The 10,753-nt window shown below is 35.8% G+C and overlaps 2 protein-coding genes across 2 annotated transcripts; both read left to right on the top strand.

The window, feature by feature from the left end:
* The first annotated feature begins 3,528 nt into the window (after positions 1 to 3,528).
* LOC127084186 (elongation of fatty acids protein 3-like) lies at positions 3,529 to 4,800 on the top strand. Its single transcript, XM_051024586.1, has one exon. It carries the CDS (start codon positions 3,608 to 3,610, stop codon positions 4,511 to 4,513), a length of 906 nt encoding a protein of 301 aa, XP_050880543.1. The 5' UTR covers positions 3,529 to 3,607; the 3' UTR covers positions 4,514 to 4,800.
* Positions 4,801 to 5,495: 695 nt separating this feature from the next.
* On the top strand, positions 5,496 to 8,582 carry LOC127084361 (uncharacterized). Its single transcript, XM_051024789.1, has 2 exons — positions 5,496 to 7,944; positions 8,052 to 8,582. Exons 1-2 carry the CDS (start codon positions 6,925 to 6,927, stop codon positions 8,421 to 8,423), a joined length of 1,392 nt encoding a protein of 463 aa, XP_050880746.1. The 5' UTR covers positions 5,496 to 6,924; the 3' UTR covers positions 8,424 to 8,582.
* The last annotated feature ends 2,171 nt before the right edge of the window (positions 8,583 to 10,753 follow it).

Below are 10,753 nucleotides of genomic sequence, written 5' to 3'. Positions count from 1 at the left end.
AACACTAAATATTACCGTTCGAGAGAAATTCTATGAAGAAGGAGGAATACAATCATGGCCCTTAGGGGCGAGAATATAAATTAGGAATGTGACTCAGAGAAGATGAAGGAGATGTTGATGCAACATTTTTTGTTAATCTTTTTAAGGAGGAGCAAGAGATAAGGGAGCCCATAATTTCCTTTTTCTCTTATCTTACTTATTTGGATGACCATCAGGTAGGCTTACACATTGTTTTGTCCATACTACAAATTAAGAAGGCTCTTTTTTATATGAGTTCTCACAAATCCCCAGGTTAAGATGGTTTCCTGACTCTTTTTTACCTACATTGTTGGTATATTATGGTATCGGACTTACATCATTTTGATACTAGGGTTTGGAGTGATATCTCTTTAGTTGGTTCAACAAATAATACTCTTCTTGTTTTCATTCCAAAAATTGACCAACTAGAGTTTCTCAAGCAATTTTTTTATTGCTCTTTTCAATGTGATATATAAGCTTGTTACTAAAGTTATGGTGTATCGTGTGAAGCCTCTTCTAAATAATATTGTTTCTCCGCATCAATATAGCTTTATCTAGGGAGGATTATTCATCATAATATTATTATATCCCAGGAGATGGTCCATGTGATAAAGAGAATGGAAAGTCAACATGTATTTAAGTTGATAAAGATTGATCTAGAGAAAGCCTATGACATATTGAATTAGAAGTTTTTCTCCCAGTGTCTTAAGGATTGTAAGTTTCTCAAAGAACAAATTAATTTAATTTATCATTGTATTTCTATTTCTTCCTTCAAAATTTTATAGACTGAGGACAAGCTTGATAACTTTTCTCCCTCCAGAGGTATTTGTTAAGGTGGTCTCATCTCTCCTTATCTTTTTGTTATTTGTATGAATCATTTGTCGTATATTATTGTTGACCAAATTTGAGTAGGATATTAGAAGCCTATGAGTGCATGGCGTAAGGGACGTAAAATTTCTAACATCCTCTTGGCATATGTCCTTCTTCTTTTTACTAAGGCCACTTTAGAGAAGACTTACTGCATCAAGCATTGTCTGGATCAGTTATGCCAAGTCTTGAGCCAAAAGATTAACTCATAAGAGACTCAAATTCAATTCTCAGTTAATACAGTTTCCCAAGTTTGGAAAGATATTATGAAACACAAAGGTTTTAAAGAATCCCAAGGTCGGGCAAGTATCTTGGGCCAAACATCACCCATGGTAGAACCCCTAGGAACATATTTTGTCCTAAACATGTGAAATGGAGGTTGAGCGGGTGGAAGCATCAGTGCTTAAGCTTGTCAGAAATAATTACACTTTGTAAATCCATGTTGAGTTCTATCTCGTACTTTCATATGTATTATGCTAAATTCCCCACCACTATTTGTCGTGATTTGAAAAAGTTACAAATAGATTTTATTTGGGGAGACTCATAGAAGTCCCATAAGACTCATCTGATCAGCTGAAAGGTTTGTTTATGCCTAGGAATTATGGTGGCGTGTGCATCAAATAAACTCAATTAATGAATGATGCTTTCTTGTTTAAAATTGTTTGGAATTTTTTGACTAATCATAATGATTTATACGGTGTACGGTTCTCATCAATAAGTATGAAAAGGAGTAAAACCTATTGGAAAGTATGACTAGCAAGCCAAATAATTCTCTGTTTATGGAAACCATTGACAAAAGTGTGTGACAAGTTTCAAAATAATATGATGTCGAAGCTTGGGGGATGGCTTAAGCGTCAATTTTTTACTTGATCGGTGGACCCCAACATAGCATCCTTTTTTCTTCAGTTTGACACAAATGGATATGATTGTGGATATCGCTCTCAGAGTTAAAGACATTGTTAATATGGAAGGGAAGTAGAATTTAGAGTTGTTTCGGAACTGGTTCACTATCAAACTGGTTAATTGTATTATGACTATTTCTCCTTCTCTCCCTGAAGATGGTGTTGAAAAGATAGGGTGGGGGCATTATAATAATAAAAAGTTTACTATGAGTAATGCATATAATTATCTTTCTTCATATCCGAATGTCTCAAAAATAGATATGGATTCGAATAACATCTAGAAGTAGAAAGGTCACTATCCCCGTCAAAAATTTCACTTGGCTTATGCTTCATTAGATACTTTTGACTAACGATCGATGCCACAAATGGAATCCGACTATCTCTGGTAATTCCAACTGGTGTATGAATAATGAAGAGAGCTTAATTCATGTGATTCATGGTTGCTTATATGTAATACATGTATGGATTAAACTTGATCCTTATAATCAAATGACTCAATTTTACTTTTTCACTCGTAGGGATTTGATTTCTTATAATCTTAAAGGAAATGTTATGGATTCACGCAAAGACCACTAAAGGTCAATACTTATGATATCATGTTGGTATATATTGTAGTGGAGGAACAAAACTCTATTTGAAAAAGGCTTTCAAAGAATTGACAACCCAACTAAAACGATCATTCATGTGGTAAAAGAGATTGAGACCGGAAGCCGTGTGCGGAACAGTGTAAGGTTTTCAGGGCTAGAGATCAAATATGTCCAATGGTATCGTCCTGAGGGAAATTGGATTAAACTTAATTGCGGTGGTGTTTACAAAAGTCCACTTCCACTGCATGATGCATGTGCTTGTTCAGAGACTCCTCCAAAAATTAAGTGATAGGTTATGCACGAAAAATTGGTTTGTATGATGCTCTCACCGTAGAGATGCGGGTGATGTTATATGGGATTGAGGTAGCTTGGCATGATAGAATTACAATTCTGGTGGTAGAGAGTGACTTCAAAGTCCTGATGGATATGATTAACCAAGACGATCACAACTTCCGAATCTTAATTCGTAGAATCAGAAGGACGACTCATAAGAATTGACACATAAGTAATGTTCAACAATACTTTGTGGGAAGGCAATCGAAGACTGGATAGTCAATTATAATCTTACTTTGAACAACTGTGAACTCCCCATTCTTCCAAATCTCATATCGAATGAGTTAAAAATCATTTTAACTTATAATAATTTTGGGGTCTCACTCTAGATGTCTTAGAGTCTATAATTAGGCTTTTATCTTTTTCTTTGGGTCTCAAAACCCTTTTTTATAACAAAAATAGATAAATTTAAGACCACGTTTTAACCCATTACTCGTTTATTTGGAGTAGTAGGGACATGTGAGTACATTGTTTAGGAGTAAATAAATGTAAAATTCCTAAGATTTTTTTTTTTTAAGAATCAAAGTCAACATTAGACTTTGGGCTTGGATTTTGCAGCATATTCCTTTAAAATATAATTTCATCCCATCGTTATCAATGTGACGGTGACCAAATTTATTTATTAAAATAGAAACCGTAACATAAACGCTTTGAGTTTGAACAGGTTTGTCAAATGTCTGCATGCATTTTTATCATAATATCCTTCTAGAATATGATCCTAAAGAACATTCAAACGCATTAAAAATTAAACCCAAGAAACATAAATATAATAGGAGTCATGGTATACGACACAAACAAATCTTTATTGAAATTCAACTTTGATGGTCCAATTTATAATCCAAATTCCACTCTTATATAATCATCTTAGCAACTTCCATTTTTTCCTTACAATACAACACAATGCAAGAAATTTACACAAAGTCACAAACACATTCAATTTTCGAATTTACAAAGGAGAAGCTGAAATATTGGTTACTAGATCACCCATCGATTGCATCTTTCCGGTGGAGTCCAACTCAATCATGGGGCGGAACGTGGTGGTTTCTCTTTTCTGCTATCTTTTTTTACGTCGCCACCGTGATAACCATACATGTCATCCTTAAACTATGTCGTATACGATGTCAAGTACCGTTGGGTCCACTTCCCGCCATTCATAGTCTCTCAATGTCGTTAATCTCAATTACCATATTCTTCGGCATGTTTTTTTCTGCCGAAGTTGAGGTTCGGGACACTCGCTGGCTATGGCAACGAACTCGAACCACACCCTTCGAGTGGTTACTATGTTTTCCCTTAGGTATTCGTTCCTCGGGCCGTGTCTTCTTTTGGTCTTACGCATTTTACCTATCTCGTTACCTCCATATATTGAGAACATTCTTTGTCGTTTTGAGTGAGAGAAAATTATCGTTTTTTAGATTATTTAACAACTCTATTATACTTATAATGTCGTTTTTATGGCTTGAGTTTTCACAATCGCTTCAAGTGTTAGCTATATTGTTCTCAACGTTGGTTTGTTTTGTGGTTTATGGGTATAGATTTTGGATACAAATTGGCTTACCTAGTAAAACATTTCATTATGCCGGGAATTTACACATGGTGTTGTTTGGTTGCAATTTGGCTTGCCATGTTGGAGTACTTTTGTTGCATTATTCAAGAGGAGGGTGTAATGGAATTGGAGCATGGGTTTTTAATTCCTTTTTGAATGTTTTAATTCTTTGGCATTTCTTGAAGTCCTATTTTGATATGCACTATCAAAGGAAGGACACTTCTTCAAAAAGAGGGCAAATCAAAGCTAAGTCAAAGCCATAGAATTTTGACAATCAGAAGAATAATCCACATGATTATTTGAGAAATGAGGAGGTTCTTTGCATGCTACCCTTTCTCTTTTAATTTGTTTAGGTAAACATCCTTGAATGTCACATTAGAGTAATGTAATGACTCTCTAAGGATACAGAACTCGTAAATTGGTTCTCCTTCTTATTAGGTTTTTATGTTTCATACAAAGTTAACAAGTTGCAATTGTAATTTTGATCATTCTATTTTAATTTTTTATTTATTTTGGTTATTCAATTTTAAAATTTAGTTTTTTTCCTGAATTTTAATTTTTTTGAGATTTTAGTCTCCCGACTCATTTAAGTGTCATTACTGAATTTATGAGGTGGAAAAAGTTACGTGGCATAATTGAAATTCTCTTTTGTTTATAAGGATTAAATATCTTAAATTTCATTTTAATCCCTCAAAATATTTTATTGGGTTAAATACACTTTTCCCCCTCTGTAATGTTAGTGAGTTTAGGATTACCCCCCTGTAAAAATATTTTTTGTAAACCCCCCCTTATGTTATGTAGATTCCTTCATAGAACCCCCTAATATCCAGGTGGCATGGAATCTAATAAGAGGTCCTACACCTGGCATACTTTTAATTTTGTTAAAGTGATTATGTGTCATTTTACACTTTTTAATTTCAAATACCCCCTTAGAAAATTAGGGTTCTGAACATAGCAGGGAAGACGAAGACGAAATTTCCAGGGGAAGACGAAGACGAAGAAGAAGAATGCAGGGAACGAAGCAAACGAGAAAGACGACCGCAGTGAAGACGAAGATGAAGACAACCTCAGCGAATACGAAGAAGCGATCCAGCTCAGTGAAGACGAGCTCAGTGAAGTGTCCAAAGTCCGAGGTTAGTAAAAATTTGAAGTTCATCAATGTCGTAGGGTAAAATTTTGAAATCAACAATCTTTGACATGTGGGTATAATATATTGACAGGATTCACAACACTTTAGTGTTACACTCCACCATGGGGGTGAATTTTACAGGGTTTTTGAAGAAGAAATTATATACAGAGGGGGTACGGATACGACAGTTAATGGGATACATGTTTCAAATTGGAACATGGATAACATTGAGAAGTTGTTGAGTAGGTTAGGGTATAAGGCTGATTGTGTTAGGGTATGGACAAAAGTTTTAGAAATTCAAGATGGTTTTTTTCTGATTAGGAAAGATGATGATGCTGTTGATGATTTTGCTCTATACTTTAGTGCAATGAATGTGAAAGGAGATTTGTATGTTGAACATAGTACTGGGAACATGGACCCTGCTGATATGGAACCTAAATGTGTGAATGATGATGACCACCCCCCTGATAATGGAATTGATGGGTTAGATGAGGAGAAGGTAGAGGGGTTAGATGACAGTGAAGATGAAAGAGCTATTGCTTACTTTGATGGTTTTGAAGGAATAGATGTTACTAAGCCTATTAGGGAGGAGCCCAATAACAGTATGGAGGAGCCCAATAAGAGTATGGATTCAGATGATGTATACTATAGTGATGAGTTGAATAGTTCTGACCCAGATGATTCTTGTGATGAAGAAAGGCCCAAGTATGCTAGGTTTAGGAAAGAGCATCTAAACAAAGACTTTATATTCAAGTGGGGTATGGAATTCAACACACTTGATGACTTTAGGGCAGCTATCCGTGAGTGGTCAGTGCTTAATGGGAGGGAAATTTCTTTTGTGAAAAATGAGGGAGATAGGGTAAGGGTGGTGTGTAAGCATAAATGTGGGTTTTTAGTCTTATGCTCTAAGGTGGGCCACAAGGAGACTTTTGCTATAAAAACACTTGTACATAAGCACACATGTGCTAGGGTTTTGAACAACAAGTCTGCTAGCTCAAAGTGGGTGGCCAAGCATGTGGTAAAGAGGATGCAAACTTCTGATACAGTCAGGATAAGAGACATCATCCAAGATATGAGGCAAACATATTCTGTGGGTATTACTGTTGCAAAAGCATGGAGGGCTAAGCTAATTGCCAAGAAGATAATTGAAGGTGATGCTGACAATCAGTATGCTTCCATATGGAGGTATGCAGGAGAACTAAGAAGGGTAAACCATGGCAACACTGTGAAGATAAATGTAGAAAGACCTAGTCCATCCATACAACCAAGGTTTGGGTCATTTTATTTCTGTTTTGATGGCTGTAAGAAAGGCTTTATTCATGGATGCAGACCATTTGTGGGGGTTGATGGATGTCACTTAAAGACCAAGTATGGTGGACAGTTACTTATTGCTGTAGGCAGGGATGCTAATGATCAATACTTCCCTTTGGCATTTGGTGTGGTTGAAAATGAAACAAAGGAGAGTTGGAGATGGTTTATACAACTACTAATGGAGGACATTGGTCAGGATAGAAGATATGTATTTATCTCTGATCAACAGAAGGTATGTATTTAACTCTATCTTTCTGTTGCAAATTATTCTATTCTCTAAATGTTGAAAAAATTTCTATTTTGTATCAGGGACTTGTGGCTGTATTTGAAGAATTGTCTGATACTATTGAGCATAGATTATGTCTTAGGCACTTGTATGCTAATTTCAAGAAAAGGTTTGGTGGAGGAGCCCTTATTAGAGATTTAATGATGGGAGCTGCTAAAGCCACATACTATCAGGCATGGGTCCAAAAGATGAATGAATTGAAGAATGCAGATCCCAATGCTTGGACTTGGTTGATGGTTGTTCCTACCAAAAGCTGGTGTAAGCATGCCTTTTCTTTTTACCCTAAATGTGATACATTGATGAATAATATCTCAGAGTCTTTTAATGCTACAATTCTAGCTGCTAGGGACAAACCTATACTCACAATGTGTGAGTGGATAAGAAAATATCTGATGAATAGGTTATCCACCTCTGCAAGTAAACTAGAAAATTGGCCACATAAGGTGATGCCAATACCTAGGAGAAGGTTAGATAATGAGGTGTTCAATAGTGGTCATTGGTTGCCAACATGGTCAATTGCTGAGACTTTTCAGGTTACACATAGTTACAACACACATGAATTTATTGTTGACATTGCTAAAAGGTCATGTAGTTGTAATTTTTGGGAATTAGTAGGAATTCCATGTAGGCATGCTGTAGCTGCTCTGAGTTATAGAAAGCAAAACCCTGATGAATTTGTTGATGCTTGTTACACAAGAGAAAAGTTTGCACTATGTTATGGATTTTCAGTAAGTCCAATCAATGGTCAAGATATGTGGCCAGAAGTTGAGATGGAACCACCTCTACCACCTGCATATAAAAATGGTCCTGGTAGACCTAAGAAGATTAGGATAAGAGAAAGTGGAGAGGATGGTGCAAGGAAGAGAAGATCTGGTGTTGCATATAAGTGCACCAAATGTGATAATTTTGGTCACAATGCTATGACTTGTAAGGCTACCACTCAGGATCCCAATGCACTTAAAAGAAAGGTAATTCATTGTGATATACATTTTGTCTTACATTCTACATTCTGTCTTACATTCTTCATTGTGATATGCATTGTGATGACAACCATACATTGTGTCTTACATTGTAGAGAAAACCTAAAAAAGGACATGTGCCAACTGCAACTGATATGCCAACTGCAAATGATATGCCAACTGCATCTGATATGCCTGCCCCAACTGCAACTGATATGACTGTTCCAACAAATGTGCCTGTTCCAACTGATCCACAGCCTCCAACTGATATGCCTGTTCCAACTATTATGAGTCAAACCGGATCTAGTGTGGCTGCCTCAATCACAAAACAATCCAGAAAAAGGGTTGAAAAAAAACCTATCATCAAAAGAAGGCAAAGTGAGAGGATCAAGTTGAGTTGGTTTAAAAGACCCATAACAGGTGAAGGAATATCTAGTGACAAACCAATTACCCTACCAGAAAATGAAGACATACCCACTTCAAAATGAGGGACTGATTATTATGTTTCTGCTATGTATTTTGTAATCCTTTTGGAAAACTCTTTTGTAATGCCAACTGATCTTTGAAGACATGTATTTTGTAATCCTTTTGTAACAAACATATGCACTTACTGTGATGATCAATTCTAATGTATCAGTTTAACATTATTGGTGTGTATTGTCTATAAAACACAATGGCTAGTCTGTCACATTTTTTCTTGTTTTTCATAAACCATGAATTCTGCAGAGAGCCATGGCTAGTCTGTGCACTAATCTTACAACAAAACCATGAATTCCGCAGGACCTAAAGAAAAAGCCAAAGTATTTAATTACATTCACCTTGAATTCTGCACTGAAAAAGTTTAAGAGATAGACTACATTAATATATTTCAATTTATTTATATGTTTACTATGTCATATTTTCTTTAGAATTACTGACTATAAAATTGTTCTGTAGTTTTCTGATGATTTTGCAATTTTGCTCTTTCATTATGATATAACTTTTTTCTGTCATTATTGGTAGATTGAATGCTGAAAGTTTAATCAAATAATGATGCTGCACTGACAGTTTAAGATTGATGAACAGATTACATTTCATTGATGAACACATTACAAGTTCAACATTACATTGCTGAAAAACACTAATGACATAACAATTACATGACAGACTCATTAGACTAACTTAACCATAGCTGCTATCAACATCCATGACAGACCAATTACAAACATTAACCATAAATTTTTCCTCTTTTCCATTGCAATCTTTTTCTTCAGTTTTTCTAACTTGTTAAGCTTTCCGACTCTGCAATCTATCTCCTCAACAATCTCTTTAGCAAATTCAATCAAATAAGCCTTGTTGACTTCACATTGGCGGCATCCGGACGGATTGGTTTCTTTCACTGCAAACTCACTGACCAAATCATCCCACAAAAATAAACCGCACCCATTCTGCAATTTGAGACAAACACCACCAACAATTAATTTCGAAATCAAACTCAAAATAATAAAATGCTTCAAAATTGCTCACCATATAATTCCTGCATTTCCAAAATTTGCGACCGGGGTTTTCAATTGACTTGGAGACCAACAACTTCATGGTTTCATTGCATCCACATCTCGGTAAGCCGTTTCCAACTTCACTCGTGGAAGATGCCTTGCTGCCACCCATAACCCAGATGAAGGGGACACGGACGAAGATGAAGAGAGGGATGGATTTGGGGTAGGGATGGATTTCACGAAGAGAGAGAGGGATGGATTTGGGATAGGGATGGATTTCACGAAGAGAGAGAGGGATGGATTTGGAACCCTAATTTCTAGTTTATGCCATGCTGGAGACCTAATGAAGATTCACATGTGAAAATAAAAAAATTAAAAAGCCACGTCTGAAATAAAAAACCAAGATTCCATGCCACCTGGATATTAGGGGGTTCTATGAAGGAATCTACATAACATAAGGGGGGTATTGAAAAAATAACTTTACTAGGGGGGTAACCCTAAACTCGCTAACATTACAGGGGGGTAAAGTGTATTTAACCCTATTTTATTCAAAGAATAATCCTCCTAAAAATTTTCACCAAATCATTTCATCGTAATACTAAAACAGTCGTTAAAACTGTCGCTAATTCAGATAATAAACTGTCACTAAAATCGTCGTTAATCCAGTCGTTAAGTTGTAAAAATCGTCTCTAAATTGCAAAAGGGACCAATGAAGATGAGAAAAACACAAGAATGAGGGTTGAATTATGTTGTTTTTTCTCCTTTTTCTTTTTCTTCTAAACTCTGTTAACAGATTCTGAACACAAGGTGCGAAGTCTGTATCAGAGTCTGAATTGTTTTCTTTTGAATATCCTTATTAGATTCTGATCTAAAATATGACTCATAGTTATACATATTTAGCAGCAGATTAATAGTACAAAGGCTGAGAAAACAAAGCACATACACAAGCAGATATCCTGATTCCTCTCACAAATTGAGAGTAGTCCGGTCCCCTTGCAATTCCAAGGGATTTTCACTATAAACAAATTTGATTACAAATGCTCAAGCACAAAGCAAGATACTTCCAATGCTCAAATCCTCAAGTAAGGGACTTCTATGCTCAAGCACACAACCAAGAGACTTCAAATATTCAAACCCTCAAGCAAGACACTTCTATGCTCAAGCACACAAGTAAGAGACTTTCAATGCTCAAACCCTTAAGTAAGACACTTATATTCTCAAGCACACAAACAAGAGACTTCAAATGCTCAAACCCTCAAGTAAAATACTTCTATGGTCAAACACACAAGCAAGAGACTTCTGACTATATAACAAATTGTTAAGAGATTTTGGTTAAAATTACA

This window comes from Lathyrus oleraceus, chromosome 5, assembly GCF_024323335.1.
Source record: "Lathyrus oleraceus cultivar Zhongwan6 chromosome 5, CAAS_Psat_ZW6_1.0, whole genome shotgun sequence".
Classification (NCBI taxonomy): domain Eukaryota; kingdom Viridiplantae; phylum Streptophyta; class Magnoliopsida; order Fabales; family Fabaceae; genus Lathyrus; species Lathyrus oleraceus.
Note: the sequence above shows the minus strand (reverse complement) of the source record. Positions and strands in the feature narration are given on the sequence as shown.

Excerpts from the sequence above, each read along its gene's own strand:
- LOC127084186 (XM_051024586.1), top strand. The coding sequence starts at position 3,608 with ATGCAAGAAATTTACACAAAGTCACAAACACATTCAATTTTCGAATTT.
- LOC127084361 (XM_051024789.1), top strand. The coding sequence starts at position 6,925 with ATGTATTTAACTCTATCTTTCTGTTGCAAATTATTCTATTCTCTAAAT. Across the intron at positions 7,945-8,051 it reads CCAATGCACTTAAAAGAAAG|AGAAAACCTAAAAAAGGACA; the intron begins GTAATTCATTGT and ends CTTACATTGTAG.